At 41.3% G+C, this 23,644-nt stretch overlaps 1 protein-coding gene across 1 annotated transcript in view; it reads left to right on the top strand.

Moving 5' to 3' along the window:
• Window positions 1–22,075: 22,075 nt before the first annotated feature.
• NID1 (nidogen 1) overlaps window positions 22,076–23,644 on the top strand; it is an 81,747-nt gene continuing 80,178 nt past the window's right edge. Inside the window, exon 1 of the mRNA XM_032775043.2 lies at window positions 22,076–22,288. Coding sequence (XP_032630934.1) covers window positions 22,076–22,288 — 213 coding nt within the window. The remainder of the gene's footprint in view (window positions 22,289–23,644) is intronic.

The following is a 23,644-nucleotide window of genomic DNA, read 5'->3' as shown; positions in this document are numbered from 1 at the left end:
TCATGTAGTCCAACTCCCTGCTTAAAGCAGGACCAATTCCCAGCCAGATTTTTGCCCCAGATACCTAAATGGCCCCCTCAAGGACTGAGCTCACAACCCTGAGTTTAGCAGGCCAAGGCTCAGTTCTGCAGACTCCCATCTCTCTCATCTCTTCCTAGGGCCCAATCCTGCTCCCACTGATGGTCCATTGACAAATCTCTCATTGCATAATGAACTGTAAAACTCCCATTGATTTCTGTGAGAGCAAGCTCAGGCCCAGTAAGACATCACTAATTTCCTTTTGTAAGAAGATTTCTAAATCCTGATGTTTCTGACCAGGCTGCTGAGACTCCCTCATCCCTCATGGGATAATTCTGTGTGATTTAAAGCAGGATTTTGCAACCTGCAAATCAAAGGTTGAAAAGTGTTGAAATGGATTTGTTACCTTTTTACTATTTGAACAGCTCTGTGCAACCTGCATTGTCCTCGGGATCCAGTATCTGCATGAAAATAAGTATTTATGGGGAACCATAAGAGAGGAACTGAAATTTCCAAGTATTTCCCTTCAGTGGGGATTTCCTTGCCTATTTCCATCATATGGGAGGAGACTGGGGATCAGGAAGGTGTAGTTCTTCCAAACTGTGGAGCAAAGGGATCTGTGGATCTTTGGCCCCATCTCCTTAGGTTTCAGAATCTCTACATGCATCCTTGTTATAGTGGTTCTTGGGGACTTCTGCTCTCCAGAAGAATCTTAATAAATCAAGAATAAAAGCCCTTTTAGGGTGGGCTGATTTTAGCTGCATCCAGCAAAGGGGATTAACTTAATTATTTTTCTTCCTTTGGCTTTTAATGCTACTTTAATATCTGTTAGTTTGCATAATGTCAATATAGTCCTTCAAGAGCTTCCATTTTGTTAGAAATTAACATAGCTTTTTGCCCTGGTTCTCTTTTAGTTCAAGCAACTGTGGTCCTGGCTTTGGGAGCAGAAGGATCTGAGTTCACCTGAGATATAAGTTGCCACATTACAGATCACATGGCTTCCCATTCTGCTCCAGCTAAACCCCATGGGCGGGTCTGTAACACCAGTGTCCTAGGTGTTAGAGACAAAGGACAAACCAGGAAACTACACTAGGAATTGAGAAGGGTTATTTTATATGTTTTTGCTCAGTAACTTTTTGTTTAACACTAAGGATTCTGCAAATAAAATGAACTCAAAATGTATATATCTTTGGACTATCATTTTCTTTGCTACCTGATAACTTTTACAAACCACCCACCTTCAGCTGAGAGTAAAGAAATTAGGTGATTCCTCTAGCTGTAACAGGAATATGGCCAGAGTAGGAGAGAAATGACACCTCCAGACCAACACCCACTATCTTCAGCTGTAGCTATTTACAGGTAGGAAAACACGTAGCCCAGTTGAGGGAGAGAATGAGAGTTTGGGCCCTCCGGTATCGTGGATTATAGTGCGTCTTCTCTGTGGGAGTCTGGTTCCCAGCTATGGTTGCCAACTGTCTAATCACACAAACCCAAACACACTTGCCCCGCCCTTTCCCTGAGGCCATGCCCCTGCCCTGCTACTTCTCTGAGACCCCACCCCCTGCTCACTGTCCCTCATCCTCACTCACTTTCCCCAGGCTGGGGCAGGGGGTTGGGGTGCAGGACAGGTTGTGGTGTGTGGGCTCTGGGAGAGAGTTTGGGTGCGGGGTGTGGGCTCTGGGCTGGGGCAGGGAGTTGGGGTGCAAGTGGGGGTGAAAGGGGCAGCCTCGGGCGGCTCCTGAAAGTGACCAGCACCTCGCTTAGGCAGTGGCTCCTAGGTGGGAAGGGCAGGGGATCTCCAAGCACTGCCCCTGCCCGCAGGCACCGCCTCTACAGCTCCCATTAGCTGCAGTTCCCGGCCAATGAGAACTGTGGAATCGGCACTCCTGACCCCCCCCCAGGAGCCAGAAAGCCTGCCTTAGTCCCGCGGTGCCACCAGACTGTTAACACCTAAAATCTCCCGGTTTGGCTGCAGTAGCCACCAGGAGATAGGGTCTGATTCTGGGAGACTCCAGGCAAAACGGAAAGTGTTGGTAACCCTAATTCCCAACCCTCTTCCACTGTAAGATACATGGTGACTGTGAAAATGGGCTCTGAGGAGAGAGGTAATGAGTAATATGGGGGTGGAGGAATAGAGGAACTCTGAGGGACACCTCCTAAGGTGCAGGTAGAAACAGTTCTGATGTAACCTGCCCTCTTTCTGATGGGGGCGATTAAGTCAGGCTGGTTCTAGCTAGGCAGGTTTCCTTTCCCCTTTGACAGGGGCTCAAAGGAGAACAGGCTGAGACAGAACTGACCATGGCTTAAGGAAAGCCCCTGTGCACTCAGTCCATTTCTCCTTGTTCCCCATTGTGCTGTCACCTCCTCCACATCACTCTCTAGCATCACAGCAGCCCCTGGTAGTCAGGAGTTGTCACTGCAGGATGGATGCATGAGCAAATCCAAAAAAAAAAAAAATCCCAGGCATCCATTTGGTTTTCCTTACTTTTAATCTTGTAAATAAAAAAGTAAGACAAGTGTTTCAGGCTCTGCAGTGTACGAGAACCTACACTAGACCACTCTCTCCTCCCATAGCTGGGAACAGACCCCCAACCCTAGTCCTAACTCACAGGAGCAAGAGTTCCAATCACAGGATATGGCTCTAACCACAAGATGACGTTTAATTCCACTGCATTTCTGCTGATTGCTTATGCTGTTCCATTTGTTATCTTCTCCCACAAAAGAGCTTTGGAGGCCATTAGATGTTTTTGGACAACTCAAGAACACAGCAGGATATGGAGGCAAAGTGGATGGAGAAAAGCTGGGAATTGAAAAAGTGTGAGAAGAAAGGAACATTTTTAAATGGATGTTCTTAAACTTCCAAATTAAGCCACAAATTAAAATCATCCACAAGCAAGTGGTAAAATCCTAGGCTATCTTTCCCATTTCTGTTTGCATGTGTATATATGTAATAGATCTAATTTCAACATTATATTACACTGTTAAAAGATACATTTAAAGAACACAAATTTTGCAAAGTCAAGCACTCAAAAGTTAGGAAATGACAAAACAGAAGTTGCCTGGGCAACCTTCAGTCACCTCCCAGTGCATATGCGTTATGATACTGTCCTTAATTACATGATCACATACTACTTTTTCCACAGGACCTTGCCTTATTGAGTGCACTTGATAGACAGTGTGGACAGTGCTCTGGGAGTGAACTAGGGGTGTGTGATGAGTGATACTATTGTAGGAACCCCAGCCTCCTTTGTTGCAGTAGTTAGAACTGAAAACAGGGTCTTACAATGGAAAATGGCTGGCACCCTGAAGTACAAGCAGCCCTACTCACTCCTCTGATAATAAAATCCTGTGAACACTCAGTATTAGGGTGACCAGATCATTCAAATGAAAAATCAGGACCTTTCCCAGATTATCATCAGAGAGATGAGATACTGCATGTGGGAGGAGGGATTTTGGGCGAACAAGTGTTTGTCCTAGGTTGTGTGGAAAGGCCTTTGTAGCTGCAGGATGTGAAGGATGCTTGTCCTGAGGTGTATTTCGAGGACTCTGGCAGCTGGAGGAAGAACGGGAATAAGAAGCTTTTGGCAGCTGGGAAAAGCTAGGTCTGAGAAGCCTGGAATAATTTCACAGCTGGGATGGAGAAAGGGGATATTTGTCAGGGATGTATTTCCTTTCATCTTCTAACTGCTAGCCTTAGTTTGTTTTGGAGCAAACATCAATCTTAAACAAAGGCAAATTACCAATCCTCTCAGTTAACAGAACAGCCAAGCAAAGGCTATACAATAAAACCCTTCAACCACCATAGAGCTTTTGCTATTAAGACATTTAATCAGATGTGGTCCTTGCCCAAATGAGTGTGATGAGATTTTCTTCCTTTTAATACTGTAATTGTAGGGAAAATTCCATCATGAACTCTCACATTATTTTTTATAGGGCCAGATTAAGAGGAAACCAATCTCCTTACCCTCATTTGTGCAAGGTTAAACATCTTTATGGCAAAACATTTAGAGAGGTTGCCACCTTTTGGTTAAAAAATAAAAGCACCTCTCCAGCTCCATATATCAGTAATAACTGGAGTATTTGAGAACAATCTAGTGACTGTGAGTGTGCATTTTCCAATTATATGTAGGACAGCAGAAATTCCAAGAGCCGGAACTGAACTGAAAATCACAACTATTGCTGAGTGGTGACTTGTTCTGTGGATCTGATCAACATCCTATCAATTCCCCCTTTGAATTGATGTTAAAAAACTTGCGCCTTTGGAAAAGTGATCTGAGGCTTACTTAGAACTGATCTTGCTCCTTCCCATTGAAACAGGTAAGAGTTTTGCCTTTACTTTAAGTGGGATTCATTGTAGTGATCGTTGTATCTTTGTAGTAATACAGACCCAGATCCTCAAAGGCATATGGGCACCTAATTCCCATTGAAAGCAGTAGGAATAGTTGCATAAATACATTTGAGGAGCCAGGCCACAGTCCCTAAGGTTTTAATGCCTCAGCAGATGACACTGGTCCACATTTCCACCATAACCATACAGTGGTATCCGACATACCATCGTTTTCTCCTATTATGAATAGGAGATAATTACTGTAACTGGTGTCTTTAGTAAATGTTGACTTTTAATAATGATGGTAATAAAATTTATCTCTTATATTGCATTTTTCATTAGCAGATCTCAAGTCATTTTTCAGAGGAGGGTAAGTATCATCCCATGAGTCTCATGTCATGAAAACTGAGAAGTCTGCCATGGGTTACAGCTGCTGTTCAACTCACATCCACAGCTTACCAAACCATTGAGTATGATTAGAAGAAATACATTTGTCACTAACTGTGACTTTGTTAAGATGGGAAATTAGTGACATCTTGTATTACTAAGCGAGAGCAACACAGAAATAACATAGGAATAGAAGTGACTAAGAACAGTGCAGTTATTCAGACTTGTGGATGGAAAATTTTACAGAAGCTTGAAATGCATCAATGAAAGAAAATGTCACTGAATCTGAGTCTATTTTAGTAACAAACATTCTGAGATATACCTTATTTGGCAATTTATATGTAGGGGATTTATATCAGGGATGAAACTGGCGTCAGGATACCTATTTATAATTGTTTTAATTAATCTCATGAATTAAAAAATAGATTTTTCAAGTTTAAAATGGAAAGCAAACATTCCACTCATTTTTGCCTTTCTTTGTCACTGACTGGTCCCAGAAGTCCCTCATTTTAGCTAAGCAATAGCTATTATGGTACAGCGTATTGTTGAAAATTGGTGATTGGATTGGTTGCCTTGACTGCATCTCAAGCCATTAGACCCAAATGTTCATTCATCAATTGACTATGGGATTTGAGTGGATCATGGCAAGAAACTGTGACTGGCTTCTGGATCACAAGTGGAAAATGGCTGAGAATTACTGCTTCAATCTATTACTCTTAGAATTCTGCCAGCAGCAGATCAATTAACAAATTCACTTTGAGGAAGGCATCTTTCCTGTGTTCAAGATTATGGTGTAATATACAAAGGTCAGGAACAGGACAGATAATTTTCAAAGCTGTCTCTTCAAAGGCCTCCCACACTGAGGATGGAGATAATTACTGTAAATATTCTGGTATTTAGGATGCTTCTATATCTGTTTCTAGTTTTCCTGCTTTACTATGTTTACTTATGTTTGTCTATCAGTAAATCTGACCTCACAGTAAACAAAATACTCACATGAGATGAAGTTTGCAATAAAGAAGATAGTGTGTTCTAATGGTTAAAATTTGAGTGTGGGAGTAAGTACTCCTGAGTGGATTTAAAAAAAACAAAACAAAAAACTTTAGAAAAAATTAAAAAGTTCAAAGTTGTTTTCATTTAGAAGGATTAAAATCTGACCCATTTTTAATGCAGAATTCATTTACTGGAAATAACTTTTAGCAAAAGCATGACTGAAGATATTATCAAAGTTGTTGCTGAAATTTTTCATTTGACTAAAATCCAGATTTCAATAAATATTATTTTTTTTATTTATTGCAAACCCAGTGTTTGGTAAATGAAAAATCTCAGTAATCACTTCAGTAACATTTCAATTAAAAAAATGTAATGAAAGATTTTGGAAAACCTGAAAAAATTCAGTAATGTTGAAATTTGTTGTTATAAATTTAATATTAAGAAAAAAAAGGCATATTTTTAAAAAATGTAAAAACTATCAACCAGGTGTACTCCTGGATTTTCTATTCTTGATTCTGCAACTGGATCAAGGCACAGCCTGTGTCTGTGCCTTAGTTTACTCTACTGCAAAATACATGTATTAATATTGTGAAGCTTAACATTTATTTGTTAAGCACTTTGAGATCCTTATAAGAAAGGTGCTATAATATTGTATGTGCAAAGGGTTGTTATTCTAGCTTAAATGGTGAAAATCCAGGAAGCTTGGAACTAGAGCTAGATTCTGTTGCACCAGTGAATATTATATATCAATTACCCACTCATTATTTTAGATTCATAGACTCTAGGACTCTAGGACTGGAAGGACCTCAAGAGGTCATCGAGTCCAGTCCCCTGCCCTCATGGCAGGACCAAATACTGTCTAGACCATCCCTGATAGACATTTATCTAACTTACTCTTAAATATCTCCAGAGATGGAGATTCCACAACCTCCCTAGGCAATTTATTCCAGTGTTTACTACCCTGACAGTTAGGAACTTTTTCCTAATGTCCAACCTAAATCTCCCTTGCTGCAGTTTAAGCCCATTGCTTCTTGTTCTATCATTAGAGGCTAAGGTAACAAGTTTTCTTCCTCCTCCTGATGACACCCTTTAGATACCTGAAAACTGCTATCATGCCCCTCTGTCTCTCTTTTTCCAAACTAAATAAACCCAGTTCTTTCAGCCTTCCTTCGTAGGTCATGTTCTCAAGACCTTTAATCATTCTTCTCTGTTGCTCTCTCTGGACCCTCTCCAATTTCTCCACATCTTTCTTGAAATGCGGTGACCAGAGCTGGACACAATACTCAGTTGAAGCCTAACCAGCGCAGAGTAGAGCGGAAGAATGACTTCTCGTGTCTTGTTTACAACATACCTGTTAATGCATCCCAGATATCACATTTGCTTTTTTGCAACATATCACATGTTGACTCATATTTAGTTGTGGTCCACTATGACCCCTAGATCTCTTTCTGCCATACCTCTTCCTAGACAGTCTCTTCCAGTCTGTATGTGTGAACTGATTGTTCCTTCCTAAGTGGAGCACTTTGCATTTGTCTTTATTGAACTTCATCCGGTTTACCTCAGACCATTTCTCCAATTTGTCTAGATCATTGGAATTTTGACCCTGTCCTCCAAAGCAGTTGCAATCCCTCCCAGTTTGGTATCGTCCGCAACTTAATAAGCGTACTTTCTATGCCAACATCTAAATCATTGATGAAGATATTGAACAGAGCCGGTCCCAAAACAGACCCCTGCGGAACCCCACTTGTTATACCTTTCCAGCAGGATTGGGAGCCATTAATAACTACTCTCTGAGTACGGTTATCCAGCCAGTTATGCACCCACCTTATAGTAGCCCCATCTAAATTGCATTTGCCTAGTTTATCGATAAGGATATCATGTGAGACCGTATCAAATGCCTTACTAAAGTCTAGGTATACCACATCCACCGCTTCTCCCTATCCACAAACTCGTTATCTATCAAAGAAAGCGATCAGATTGGTTTGACATGATTTGTTCTTTCAAAATCCATGCTGGCTATTCCCTATCACCCTACCACCTTCCAGCGTTTGCAGATGATTTCTTTAATTACTTGCTCCATTTCTTCCCTGGCACAGAAGTTTAAACTAACTGGTCTGTAGTTTCCTGGTTGTTTTATCTCTTTTTATAGATGGGCACTATATTTGCCCTTTCCAGTCTTCTGGAATCTCTCCCATCTCCCATGACTTTCCAAAGATAATAGCTAGAGGCTCAGATACCTCCTCTATTAACTCCTTGAGTATTCTAGGATGCATCTCATCAGGCCCTGGTGACTTGCAGGCATCTAACTTTTCTAAGTGATTTTTTAACTTGCTCTTTTTTATTTTATCTTCTAAACCTACCCCCTTCCCATAAGCATTCACATATATAGACATTCCTTCAGACTTCTCAATGAAGACCGAAACAAAGAAGTCATTAAGCATCTCTGCATTTTGGGTGGATCCTATCAACAGCAAAGCTTAGCAATAACAATATGATTGAGAATTTCAGCCTTAACTATGATTTTTTTCTACTTTTATTCGTTTCAACCAAACTTTTAATATTGTTTTACTTATAAACATAGTTTTATGAGGTAATATCCTTCTCTTTTGTTAGTTTTGGGAATTAAAACCCTTGAAGTATAAGAAAAGCTGAGTTTCTGAAATATACAGGACTTGATTCTCTTTACAAAGTGAGGTTGTTATACCCACAAAGCTTATGCCTGAATAAATCTGTTAGTCTTTAAGGTGCCACCAGATTCCTTGTTGTTTTGTGGATACCGACTAACACACTACCCCCTGATACTTGACATCATTACATAAGGCCACTTCACACTGCCAGAGTGTTGTAAAAGAGGGCTAGTGTAAGAAAGATTCAAACCAATAATTTTCGATAACAGTGCCACTATTGTTCTTTTAGAGCAGATGTGACTAATATAGATTTTTCCCACAGGACTAGAGTCAGATTTTACATTGGAAAATGAGTGTGCTCTTTTTTAGTTAAAGTCAATAAGGCAGATTGACTTGACTGAGGCTATGCCCTCTACACTATGAGTTTATGTCGAATTTAGCAGTGTTAGATCGATTTAACCCTGCACGAGTCCACATACGCTTTGCAGTCGACTTAAAGGGCTCTTAAAATTGATTTCTGTACTCCTCCCGACGAGGGATATGTGCTGAATTGACCCTGCTGGATTGAATTTAGGGTAGTGTGGACACAGTTCAACGGTATTGCCTCCAGGAGCTATCTCAGAGTGCTCCATTGTGACCTCCCTGGACAGCACTGTCAACTCAGATGCACTGGCCAGGTAGACAGGAAAAGCCCCGCGAACTTTTGAATTTCATTTTCTGTTTGTACACGTGGCGAGCTGATCAGCACAGGTGACATGCAGAGCTCATCAGCACAGGTGACCATGGAGTCCAGAGTCACAAAAGAGTTCAGCCATGGACCGAATGGGAGATACTGGATCTGATTGCTGTATGGGGAGATGACATGCTATCCAAACTCCATTCCAAAAGATGAATGCCGGAATATTTGAAAAAATCTCCAAGGGCATGAAACAGAGATTATGGACAAGCAGTGCTGCGTGAAACTTAAGGAGCTGAGGCAAGCCTACCAAAAACCAGAGAGGCAAACTGCCGCTCACACAGGTCAACCAGCCAGCACTTCTATGATAATCTGCATGCCATTCTAGGGTGCCCCTACAACTACACCGTGCCCTCCTCCCCCAACCCTCCTGGATACCTTGGCAGTTATCCCCCCATTTGTGTGACGAATTAATAAGGAAGCATGAATTTGTACAAACAAAGACTTTATTACCTCTGCAAGTGAGATCAAAGGCAGAAGGGGAAGGTGGTTGGCTTACAGGGAAGTAGAGTGAACCAAGGTGGCGGGTTTCATCAAGGAGAAGCAAACAGAACTTTCACACTGTAGCCTGGCCAGTCATTAAACTGATTTTCAAAGCTTCTCTGATGCACAGCGCGCCCTTTGTGCTCTTCTAACCACCTTGGTGTCTGGCTGCGCATAATCAGTGGCCAGGCAATTGCTTCAACCTCCACCCTGCCATAAAGTCTCCCCTTACTCACAGATATTGTGGAGCACACAGCAAGCAAGTAATGATGCGAATATTGGTTTTGCTGAGGTCTAACCGAGTCAGTAAACTGTGCCAGCGAGCTTTTAAACATCCAAAGGCACATTCTACCACCATTATGCACTTGCTCAGCCTATAGTTGAACTGCTCCTTACTACTGTCCAGGCTTCATGAGCCATGGGAGCAAGGGGTAGGCTGGGGTAGGTGCTGCCAACTGGGAGAGCAGCCTGAGGCAGAAGCCTCCAGCTGGCATGATATTCCAGGTAGGACTGAAACTCCATTAGATGAAACTTAAAGAAGAGTATGACCTGGAATCATTCCCATTTTTGTCCAGGTGCCCCCGACCGACCTGACCGAGGCTGGCCAGGAGCACCCATGTCTGCCCAGGCACCCCTGACCAACCTAACCGAGGTCAGCCAGGAGCACCCACGGGACAATGACGATGGTTAGCAGTTGTATTGCACTGTCTGCTGTCTGCAAGGCAAGGCAAGGGGATGCTGCTGTGTAGCACTGCAGTACTGTGTCAACCAGCAGCACCCAGGAGACATACGGTGACAGTGAGCTGAGTGGGCTCCATGCTTGCTGTGGTATGTCGTCTGCACAGGTAACCCAGGAAAAAAGGCGAGAAACAATTTTTTGCCGTTGCTTTCATGGAGGCGGGGCCCTGACAACGTGTACCCAGAACCACCCGTGACAATGTTTTTGCCCCATCAGGCATTGGGAGCTCAACCCAGAATTCCAATGGGCAGCGGAGACAGCAGGAACTGTGGGATAGCTACCACAGTGCAACACTCCGGAAGTCGACGCTAGCCTCAGTGCTGTGGACACACACCACTGACTTAATGCACTTAGTAGGGACACACACGATCAACTGTATCAAATCGGTTTCTAAAAAATCAACTTCTATTAAATTGACCTAATTTTGTAGTGTAGACATACCCACCATATACATACACCATCTCAGGAGCTGCCTCAATATGACAGATCTGCACATATAAATGGCAGAAATTTGGGCATAGATCTCTGCAAAAATCAATATATTCAACACCATATCCACTTTGTAGCCATCTGTCCTAGGATCATAAAGGTCTATGTAGAATATATTCAAAATACAAGCTGGTCATCAAAATTTAAAAGATTCAGACACCATAAAACTTGCAAATTCTGTGCAGTTACGTTAAACCTATACAGTGCTGGAACTGTCAGTGTTTGCAATTGACCTTTTGCAATGCACCATGAAATTTCTGTATAAGTATTTTTAATCAAATAAATAGCAAGAATAATGTGAACCAAATTTACATTTCATGCAGTGCCTGTAACTAATGTTGCCCTGGGATGTACAGTATATAAGCCATTCAAAGAATAATGAGTTACACTACTATTTATGGAAGCACATATATATAATATGATTCTATGATTCTATGATATATAAAACAAAGAAAGCAAAAATTGCTAGGTAAGACCATCAGCTGGTGCAAATAGGCCATTAACTTCAGTACAGCCCTCTGTCTACCCTTTGCTGACTGGAGATTGCTGGGAGAGAGAGAAATATATCTTTAACTGTTCAGACTATAATTTTAGGAGGTGCTCAGATACCACAGTGATGGGTGCTATATTAACTAGATAAAGGTTTTTGAAAATTACTCAGAACATGGATTTCTGAGCTGAATAATTTAAAGGTGACCTACAATGGTAAAAGTAACTTTATTAGGATGTACCAAATGCTCCTGATAACAGCTAGGTATATGATGTGTCTTCTGGGTCAAGGGAATTCACATTCATGCAGTCTCTCATAAACCCACACACAGTAAACAGAGCTTAAAGAACTTTGCTAATTCTGGTCTGAGTTGTCCTTTTATCATATCAGGATAGAGTTTCACATTGTTCTGATTGCTCAAAAGTATGAAAGAAAAAAACTTACATTTTAAGTAATGTGCAAAGTAACTTTTGACTATATGGAACATTTATCTTATTTTTAGAAACATTCGTCATTCATTATTTACATTTTTATTTAATGTTGTTATGCCTGTTCTAAGCTCTTTCTGTGTGCTTGAGCTATAAGTAGTGTAGAGCTCACTATCTCTGCTTTGGAAACCTACAATGGCAAAATTATTAGAATCACTGTTACTTTTTTGGGTATTCTATAAGAAATTAAGTATTTAATGTTAAGTATTAAATATTTAATAATAGTTAAAATTGAACTGTTTTCTTCAAATGTCACATCAGGGACCAGCAGGGGGCACCATGGTCTTCTTTTCTGTAGAGGGTTACTCGAAAATTAATTATCTTGCCCTCAAGGCTGACTTGGTGGGTGACTGATGCTGTTGTGTCACATGAGACTGTTTATTGTACTTTGCTTTAAGGCATATTTCCTGTGTTCAATATTATGGCACAATTAGAAGTAGGCCTCAATTTTCAGACTGCTTCTTCAAAGGCTCTGCATCCACGGGAGGGAAATAATTTTTGCAAAAATCCCGGGAGTCAGAATTGATACTGACTGTCTCACATTTATTAATGCATGCCTACCCGTAAACCTGACCTTATCAGGAAGCAACAGAACTCTTCTACCATTACGTCGTCACCTTAAGACCATATATCTCTCTTATGCTCCTCTCTGTGTATTTCTGCCGTTTGTTATACCCTTGAATATCATGAGCTGGGTGACTTTATCTGAGTTCTTCTTCTGCTTCTAATGCCGAGCATTAGAGAACGCACAGCTTCAGTTTGGAGCCTTACTGAGAAACTCATTGGCTAAAAACAAGTGTTCAGTTTGGGAGAAAGCTTGATCTAGTGTGTTTCGTAAAGTCACTTCTTGCTGTCAAGAGATCTCAGATCCATTTCCAGCTCTGTCCCTGATTTGCAGTGCGACTGGCGTGTTTTGTGAGCCTGTCACTTATGACCTCGTGGTGTTTTCATTTTTCCATCTGTAAAGTGGGAATAATAATATTTACCTACTTTAAAGGCAGTTTATAAGGTTTGGCTTTACGCAGTGAAAGCTGCTGGTGGTGGTATTGTTACTACTGCTAGACAGAAATCTGTGCTTTGCTTACCAGTGCTGCATGGTACGGTCACATTCAGGACAGGGCTGATGTCTGTATTTTGTACTGAATTGAATTTACTACACAGAAGGAAAAAGTTTGGATGTCCTCAGAATGAATACAATGCTGTTTTCCGCTCACACATTTCTGGTAATTTTGAAGACTTCAGGTCCTCATCTCAAATGACTGGTTTAAAATATCAGCATAATCTTGAAAGTAAACCCAGTTTTTTATTAAATCTGATATCTAATATAATATGTGCTTTTAACTTTTTTTTTTTTAAATAATTGCATTGTAACATATTTTTATTATGTGTTTTCATTGAACAAATACACACGCACATTGTGAGGGAGGAGGGCAGTAATCATTTCCAGGTCAGACAGCTATATATCATACTTTATAGCCACGATGTGGGTGTAGGGATGGGATTGTGGGGAATATGTCATCAATATATTTACAATTGCATAGAACATAACAGGACAAGTATTACTATATTGCAAGAAAGCAAATAGTTGGTAATTAAGGGTGAGATTCTCATTCCCTCACTCATATTGAATAGCACCTTACGTCATGAGTAGGTCTCTTGATTTCAGTGGTCCTATACATACAAGGTGGTACTCAGGATAATCAAGGGTGGCCCTAAAAATTAGGCCCTAAAAGTATCAGTGAGCCCTGTGTTCTAGGAAGAAGTATTAAAATGGTAAGAGTGCAAGAAGTGTTAGAGAATCCTGAAGACTTTACAATTAAGGAAACAGGCATGATTCCTCTTAAAAAGAATTCAAGGTACAAGAAATGGCTAATGTGGTTTTAAAAGTATCTGCTCAAAGATCTGAGAGTTAATTTAAGCCTGTACTAGAAACGGAGAAGGCAGGCAGGAAGGAAACAAACAAAATATACTGCACAGAATTAAAGCCTTTGTACGAAAGGAAAAGGCAGCAGAATGCTATGGTTCAAGAGGAACAGAGGGGCAAGAACATTTCAGGGAACAACAAAAATAGTAGAGAGAAACTCACCCACTAATAATTGAAGAGAGCACTGCAATTGTGACATCTTTGATGGAAAAAATAAAACAACAGCATGTGGACATTTAGGAAGTAATGAAGATATTGACAAAACAGCTAATCCAAAGGCAGGGCAATATTTTAAATGTGAATTTTGGTTCACATGTGTCCTAAGCCTGGGACCCAAGAGTGAGTCACTAAGCCCAGTGCTCTCTCCACAGTAGCACACAGCCTCCCATCACCATTGCTTGATATGTATGGTTATGTTTAAAATTTTGGTTTTGGGTCACTTTAAAAAATGCATTTACTAATGTGCATAGTATACTAATATACTAGACTTCTGAGTCTGTTTTCAGCATATCTGTGCCCAGATCGAATGTGTATTTGAATGGGGCTATTCTAAATAAAAGAGAATAGTCATTTTCTGATACAAGGGGTATCATTGTAAATGGCTAATTTCATATAAGTAAATTTTTACTTTTAACTTTTAAAAAACTACAGCTTAGAAGCCTGGAAGTTTTGTTTAAATCACTAGGGACTGGATTGTGCTGCCCTTATCCACTATGGACTGTATCTTACTTTGCTAATAGTCCCTTTGAAACAAATATGACTAATCATGGAGTAATGTACTACCGCATGTGATTAAGGGGTTCACAATCTGACACTATTTATATTAAATACTGAAAAAATAGAGTTCTTGCTCTCTTCCCCTTCCTCCAAGAGACTTCCCAGATGAGTCAGAGCTACAGTATCAAGCCCTATCTTTGCAAATAATGCCTTTTTCTCCAGGACTAGATAAGTGAATAGTCTTGCACAGAATTGACCTAATGTAGATATTTATCTATTATTGCTCTTCTGTGACAAACCCACAGTGTTATATGCTAAGCTGAAATGTTAAACTATGTTTGGGAAGAAACTATGTTCAGGTCACTGTTTATATTTGTCTGCAGTTACTAAGTAGAATGAAATGCATTGTAAGTAAGGAGTCCTGGGGACAGAAAGAATAAATAGTTGTAATTCATGGAATTACTGCTGATTTCTGGATCTGGACAGCTTCAGGGCCAGGGGAAATTCACAGGCTTTGCACAAAACTATGTTAAAAAAAAAAGGAAAGAAAAACATCTTTATTCAGTTTGGTCAGCATTATGGGTGCACAGAGTTTTATAAACAACTAACTGTATAAAGCCAACTCATTTCTGTATGGAAGTTTATACTGAAAGGGGAAGGACATGAGCACTTTGCTGAATCACGACCTACATAGAAAAGAGATAGCAATAATTACCGCCCAGGCATATCCAGTTTTATTGGATATGAAACAGCTGCTCTACTCTAATCTTGAAAAGTACAGTTTTCAATACAGCAAACTTTGAACAATGTGCTTTAGTTGGCCAAGAGAGACATCAGGAACACAAGCATCCTTGGGCCCTTGAAGTGACTTTTTTTTAATGAGGGGAAAGGGGGTAGCAGCCGCCAAGACTCTCTCTCTATTCCCTGTCACACAAAAAAAATAAACAACCTATCATATTATAGGAAATATTAATATCTGATGTTGAATTCTTCAGAAACCTGGGCTTCTGACTTTTGATCTGGCATACTTCAAAGTCTCCATGTGGAATCCAGAAAGCTGACTAAATTAAATGGCGGGCCAAGTTCTACTTTGGGGGCTACAGTATTAGCCAGAACAGCTGGCAACCATTGTAGTACATCATTCCTCCCTCATCAAATCTTTTCACAAAGCCCAATATCAGGAGACTGTTGGTCCAGGTTGCATTTTCCAAAGCCTCAGTTTCCCCTGTTTGGAAATCCCATTCTCTCTCATCATGGAGCTCTACCAGGCTCTGTGCTGTACTGGAAACTGCCTGAGTTAGTGATGCTTGTCGCTTACTCATTTCTCTATAGAATTCATTTTAACCTATGTATTCGGGTAAAAGGATCAGTTTTATCTTTCCCTAGGATCCTCATTCAATATACAAAGACACTGGATGGACACATTTTACCTTGTAGAAAATATATGGCCCAGATTGTGCTGTACTCTTCGGCCATGGCACTTCAACAGAGCAGGACAGAGAAGGAAACAACTTTGGGTATGTCGCCACCCAAATTAAGGTGTAACTGTAGCACGGGTAGGCCTACCTGAGCTTGCTCTAATCTAAGCGTGGGTAGCAACAGTAGTGAAGACATGGAAGTACGAGCTTCAGTGCAGGCTAGCCACTCAACCCAGGTACAAACCCGCCAAGGACTCTGGATACATACTTGGGTTGCTAGCTCACACTAGGGTACCAGATGTCCCAATTTTATAGGGACAGGCCTGATATTTGGGGCTTTTTCTTATATAGGCTCCTGTTACCTCCCACCCCCATCCCAGTTTTTCACACTTGCTATCTGGTCACCCTAGCTCACACTGAAGTCTGTCCGTGCCATCACATCCTCACTACTCTTGATACCTGCACTAACAAGATTAAAGCTAGTATGGATATGCCTACCAGCACTACAATTATACCTTAATTTGCCATGTAGACATATTTTGAAACAGGTTGTGAGACAGAGTTAGACACTTCCAAGACACAAATAAACATTGGAAGGCAAAAGCTAGCTTATGCTCCTTTGGCATTACAACTCTACCTTGTGTTTCTGAGCTACTAATATCACCTGTGAAGAAATACATTAAGACTTTTCCAAAATTTATTGCACTTCCTCTCCAGAAGGGCTATCTAAAATGGATCTTCTGGCAATCAGTTTTTCAAAGAAATCCTTCCTTCTCTAATAATTTTGATCAGCTAGTTGGAAGGGAAAAATCAATGTGTTCTATCTAAGGGCCAATTTTGCTTATTCAGAGTTGTTTAGGCTGAGAAAAACTTTTTTCTTTAGATAATTTATTATTTTATTACATGCATTACCTTAGCATAGGTTGCCAGGTGTGGGTAGGGTGCGAAATTATGAGCAAGTATCTCAGTCTTCACTAAGACTTTCTAAATAATCTTAAATCAAAGTGTCAAGGCTTGATACATATGGAATGCTTCTTTTTCCAGATGTTTGCTATTGAATTTCTAGCCACCACTAATACCATACATGTACTTTACCTTTGCTGCCTTGCTGATCATCTCTTAAAGGTCCACAAATAGCACCTTGGGTCTGTTGCTAGAACACATGTAAAGTTTGATACTGTATTCCTTTTGCATCCAAAACTCTCACTCAGTTTATTGCAGTGGCAGTTTTGGGTAAATACAGAATGCAGGATCTGACCCCTACTGATACTTTGGTTTTGGTGGCAAATTTTAGATTGAGTGATGATTTAACGTGAGATGTATAAAATCTCCTCTCCTCATTTCCAGACCACAATATGTCTAGAGCATTTTCCTTTTGTTTACTGTCTGTCCTTTGAAGTCTGATAGGATAAGACACCAATGAGACAGCATAGTAATTTGAAGTAATTTTCCACAGCAGTTAGGAGATAAAGCACAACTTTTACATATCTATTTCCATTGTTCCACTCTGATTTGCCTTTCACATCCCATTCCCATTGTTCTGTGAACAATAGTGCTTCATTTCTGTTCACCGCAATCAGTTCTTTGTATATGTTAGAAACTGACTGTACCTTTTGTCATTATGTCTCCTCTAATCACATTTTTTTATTCTGAAGTCTGTACATAGTGCCTCTCTTTTGTGCCTTTTGTTGCATAAAGTTTAAATTTGCATATAGTGACAAAGTGGCAAATCTTGAGATAGTTATACTGCACTTTTTGTTGTGCCAAGCATATGGAGTTTTAAAATAGATTGTTGCTCCATTCCAACCCTCTCCTACTTCCCAAAATTTCCTATTATTCTTCTTGAGGTAAGCTTCCATCCTTGGGAGACAATGGGAGATAGGCTGGATGAAATTTTTTTGGTAAGACGTTTAATATTTTTCATGTGACCTTGTGACAGTTGGGATATTTGTGATACTTGACTTTTATATAACCAGATACTTTGTCCTTGGCGACAATATTGTTTCTGTTCTGTTTCCCTTATCCTTGCCCCCAGATTATATCCTTGTTTTGCTTAAATGAGGGAAAGTGTTCATGGTTTTGTGGGAAATAATTGCATAACTTGACCTATGGTTTCTTTTTCTGAACCCTTAATATATCTGTTGATTTTGAGGATTGTACAAGAAATTAGATGTAAAGTTCAAAGTTAGTCTCTGATCCTGCAAAGACTTAAGCATGTGCTTAACTTTAAGCACTGCATAGTTCTGTTGAAGTCAATGGATTGACAGTGCTTAATGATAAGCATAAGCATAAATCTTTGCAGGAACAGGACATAATGTATGCATCTGAATGTGCTTGTTATAAAAGAAATGAGATCTGGATGATTAATTTGTTCTATGATGATTGGTTGTAATATAGGCAAAATTTTGCCATCAGATCTGCACGTTATGTGTCTCTGGTCTCGTGTACACTTAAAATGTAGGTTGACATAACTACATCTCTCAGTGGCATTAAAAATCACTGTGTGTCATACCTATGCCATTCTTATACACAGTGAATATGTAACTAGGTCGACAGAAGAATGCTTCCATCTATCTCACTACTGTTGCTTGGGGAAGTGATATTCCTTCGCCAGTGGAAAACCCCTTCTCTCAGTGCAGCCTGTGTCTACACTATGGGGCTATGCCCTGTAGTGTAGACATACCGAATGAAAGGTGCTTTATGGAAGGTTTTATTGTGAATCAAAAACCTTATGTGAGAGTCAATGGCATTCTGACATCCTCCCAAATGTACATAACTCCAGATCAATTGTCTGGGAGTTGCATGATTCTCTTTAGCAAATATACCTGGATACAACCCCATACTGACTTCACACATTAGCTCTTGCAAATCATTTATTCCCTTCTATGAATCAGGAAGACAGAGGTTTAAATCCATGTCTCCTATCCCCCATGTGAGTGCCTTAATCACCAGGCTATAGAGTCAGTCTCACTTACTTTCTGTTTGGCATGATTAATATTTATACACAGTGGAATAGAGGGATTGAGAGCAACTCACCCCAAAATATCCTCTAGCCTAGTGGTATTTCCCTAGAAGGAGGGAAATTTGAGTATAAGTCTCTATTATATGGAGATTCAAACCTGGGTCTCCCACATCCTAGGTATGCACCCTAAGCATTGGACTAATGGTTATAAGGAGGAACACACATACAGTCAAACTTGTGGATAATTTTGGGTCAACCAAAACTGCATTTTTCAATGAATAAACTATTGTCCTGAAAAATTTCACTCAGATCTACTTATAACATTTTATTCCCTTGCACATGTGTGTAGGATGAGGGACAACATTGCCCTTTGTGTGCCTTTGTTCCCCCGGGCATCTGACTTTGCCAAGGGTGAAAAAGTGGGTTACTCTCTCCATATAGAAATTTGCTATATTGTATCCTCTTTCCCCTTCTCTCCTGGTCTTTGTGTTCTCCCTTGTGACATAGAGATATTTAGATTTATGATGAGTGACTCCCAAAAGGTTAAGAGGTTCAACTTTAATAAACAGGCCAACATTCACATGTCAAGCTAGTGTGACTTAAACTTTATGAGGCTGTCTGAGATCTTTCTTCAAGCCCCCTCCTTCCATGTGACCTTCTAAGATTCCCATGGCCTGCCCTTCTGAAAACAAATTTCCTTCTCAACAGGCCTGAGTTCCATCCTTCCCAATGATCAGCCCCCTCATTCTATTCTGTATCCTTTCCCCCTGCGATTACTGTATTGTGTTCTGCATAGTGACATAGCCCTGGTCCACACAAGGGGAGGGGGATCGATCTAAGTTATGCAGCTTCAGCTACGTGAAAAATATAGCTGAAGTCAACGTACTTAGATCGATTTCCCGTGGTGTCTTCACCGTGGTGAGCCGACTGCTGCTGCTCCCCCATTGACTCTGTTTGCGCCTCTCGCGGCGCCGGAGTACAGAAGTCGATGGGAGAGGGCTCAGGGGTCGATTTATCACGTTTAGACTAGATGCAATAAATTGATCCCCACTGGATCCACCACTGCCCACCAATCCGGTGGGTAGTGTAGATATATACCATGGTCACTTTATCTTTTGATGATCTATTCATCAGATTACTCTACCCTTTTTGGGTAGTAAGAGACTTTCAACGGGAGGCTGATGTCAGTAGTCTCTCCTCACATCCTTGGCACTAGGTGACTGCAGAGGGAAGCTTGTAGTTCCCTTACCCTGATAAGAATAATCAAAGAGGAGGCTGAGTTCTGTGATGTAAGATGAACTTTGGAGAGAAATCAGCAGCACTCTTCTCCCATAGCTTCATGTTCAGGCAACAGAAATCTTCAGGAGATTATAATTTGTATGGATATATGACCTATTTGAATATCCTATAGAAGCTGGAGATGGAAAAAATTTGTTGAATCATCTTGTCCTTTTCCCCAAAGGTAAATGCATGATTGTTCTCTACAACAGAGTCTTCAATATTCTATCCAATCTAGCGTTAAGTGACTCCAGGGATGGGGCTTCAACCATGTCTAATCTGTGATTTTCTGAATATAAATTTCATTGTTAGGAAACATACATAAGTAGTTCATTACTAATACCTTATATGTCATTCCTTCTAGTCCTCTAATAATTGTTGTTGCTTTTCTCTGAATTCCCGCCAAGATTTTTTAATATGTATCTTTCTTGCATTGAAATACTCGGAAATTATCTAATAAAAATAGTGTCACCATATCCATAAAGGGACAATCATCTCCCCTTAGTCTGTAACTTAATAATGCCTACTCATATGCAGCGCAAAATCTCATTGGATTTTTTGACACTGCATTGCTTTGTAAACGATCACATCTAATTTGTTATCTACTGAAAACCTTGTGTCCATGTCTGTTTTGGATTATATTTCCCCCATGATATATTAGCTGGTGGAATTCCAGGTTGATTCTGAGTATATTTCTTGCCCTCATTTTTAATCAAAAACTGCATAATTTTTTGGTTCTGAATGGTGTTTGTAATGTCTCCCAGATAATAAGTAAGCTTTGTGAAAGCTTTTTTATCCCTCTTCCAGATGTTAGTAAAGATGCTCAGCAGGACACTTTAAATAAAATACACCTCAATATTCAGACTCAATGGAAACAGCACAAAAGGTGAAAATATTCATATGTTGCAGATAACATTGGCTAAATCAAAAGAACTTTTAAAAATTCCAGACTCAGGGTCAAAGAATGTATGATATCACTGACATTACTGATGCAAATATACAGAGACAAATATTTAAATATTCAGACTTCTTATCAAATTCTTATTTATTTCAAGAATCCTCCAGCTTCCCAGAGTTCTTATGCCTCAAAATTCAGACAAGAGAAGGATTTGTTGCCACATCAGAAGAACAGCCTAATCTGGTGGGATATGGAAGCATCCCTGCAAAATTGTAAGTACTCATAGTCGGAGTACACAGTTCTGTCTGTCTCATATAAACTGAACTGCTTGATCTAAACTCCAAAGTTAAGAAAGACTAAGTGTACAAGAAAATGAGTTCTCTCTCTCCTTTCTCATATGGGATTTGTTGTAGATACATTTTTTCCACATAAGAACAGAAAGAGGATGAAAAGCAATGTTTTACAATTTCTTCTCTCTTTTGGGAAATGTACTATCTACTTTTCTTCTGAGTTTGCTGCTGCTCTGCACTTGAGCACTACCGCTTGTTGTTGGAATCTGTTGTATTTTCAACAGTCAGAGAACTTGGTTGGTTTTCTTAAGAGAATTACTGCATCAACATGAGAGTAGGAGGGAACGTGTTACAGGAGATCTGCTTCATTTTCTAAACTTACAAAAAACAATTCAACTGTAAAGGAAAGGAGATGTTATTGGTCGGGTGAGTTGTGGCCCACTGTGGCTGGGATGGGAATAAGGGAGGTACCTTGAGTTTCTGGGGTCGAGGATGGGGTTAACGGGGGAAAACTCAGGCTGATGGGTTTGCTTGTTTTTTTTTTTAATTATGTTCTTGGTACGAAAGAGACGTATTGATGGGGCTGGGATGCAGTGAGGGGTGGGGGGAGCCTTTCCCCTCTAATTGTGATTGGCTGGTTTTCTCTGAGCTGCTTTGTTCATTGGTTTGCGCCTCAGGCTCTCACGAGTCCCCTTCTCCCCTCCCCACCCCAGCCCTGGCTGAGTTTAAAACTTTGGGGGCGTCATAGTTCCGCCGCCCGCGCTGGAGTTGCTGCCGCGCGCTGTGCAGGGAGGCGCCGGAGGAGGCGAGCATGTTCCCCGGGCGGAGCTGGGGCTGGGCGCTGCTGTGGGCGCTGCTGGGGCTGGCCGTGCCCGGGGGCTGCCTGCCCCGCGGGGGGCTGCTTTTCCCCTTCGGCGCGGAGCGGGGTGACGCGGAGCTGGAGCCCGGGGACGACGTGAGCTCCCCACCCCTGGAGCTCAGCGCCCAGCTGCGCTTCTACGGCTCCAGCGTCGGCTCCCTCTACGTGAGTGCGGGACCTGGGGGTGGGGGGGCGGCAGCTAAGTGGGTTGGTCTCTGTCCGCGGGGCGTGCGGCGCGGGGAGCAGGACGGGCCGGGTGGGGCTGCCCCGCTCGCTAGGGGCCAAGCGCAGCCGCTGTAGTGCAGCCCCCGCTGGGACTGGGAGAGGCTCCGCCGAGTGACCCGCTGCCGAGCCGCTCGGGTTCAGCACGTCGAATCCCCCCAGTTTCCCTCCTCTCTGGCTGGTGCCGGACCGCGGAGCCGAGCGCTGCTGCGTCCCGGGACACGGCGCTGCACAACAGGCCAAGCGAACGGACGCGGGGAGGTCTCCGAGCTGGAAGACTTTGGCTAACGACAATCTCAGTGAAAAGCAGATGCCCCCCGCCTTTCTCGGCTGGGAAGCTCCCTCCCTGAAAGTGCTTTTGTTGCCTGGATTTCCGGGGGTTTATTTCACTACAGGGCGTAGGCTACATGCAAAACTTACCAGTGTGGATCTGAACTCTCCGAGTCAGATCCTTGACAGGTGTAAATTAAGTTACTTCGTTGGAACTGGGCTGCTGCACATCAGAGAGGATCTAGCACAGTGATTTTTCAACCTTTTTTTCAATTGTGGACCCCTAAAACATTTCAAGTGGTGATGCAGGCCCTTTTGGAAATCTTAGACATAATCTGCTGACCCCAAGGGGTCTATGGACCACAGGGTGAAAACCACTGTCCTGTGGTAAGGACAACCTTTTGCAGACCTATGGGGGTTGAAACAGACACAGACTCTGGGGACAGGTTGAAAACCACTAATCTAGCCAATGTCTTATCAGCCTGTTAGTCTGTATCTGCAAAAAGAACAGGAATACTTGTGGCACATTAGAGACTAACAAATTTATTTGAGCATAAGCTTTTGTGGGCTACAGCCCACTTCATCAGACTTTTGAGTTAATTTGTTCCCTTAGGCAAGAACAGGCTTTCTTCTCCCCCAGAAGTAATGAGGAGAGAGACAAGGTTGATGTTTTTGTTGCACTGGATTCTAAGATGACTATCAATTTCTCTTCAAATACCAGGGGATTTTACAAATAAGTGACCAGTATGAATTCCTTGGTGGATTGCCTTCTATGGCTGTCTGTCTTGCTAGTGAAAGGAATGAGTTGATGCTTTATATGGTGATTGTTGCTGGTGTGTTACTTAAGTTGCATTAGCACCTTGACTCAAAACTATATCACCTGGCTTAGACTGACATACATTTCTAATATGTTTTGTCATAAAATCCTAATTGACAGGGTCACAAAGCTTTATTTTATTTTATATCAGGTTTCTGATCAACCCACTGCTAACTACTGTAGCTCTGTCTGATTTTAGTGAAATATATTGT

Source organism: Chelonoidis abingdonii, chromosome 3 (assembly GCF_003597395.2).
Source record: "Chelonoidis abingdonii isolate Lonesome George chromosome 3, CheloAbing_2.0, whole genome shotgun sequence".
In the NCBI taxonomy this organism is placed as follows: domain Eukaryota; kingdom Metazoa; phylum Chordata; order Testudines; family Testudinidae; genus Chelonoidis; species Chelonoidis abingdonii.
Note: the sequence above shows the minus strand (reverse complement) of the source record. Positions and strands in the feature narration are given on the sequence as shown.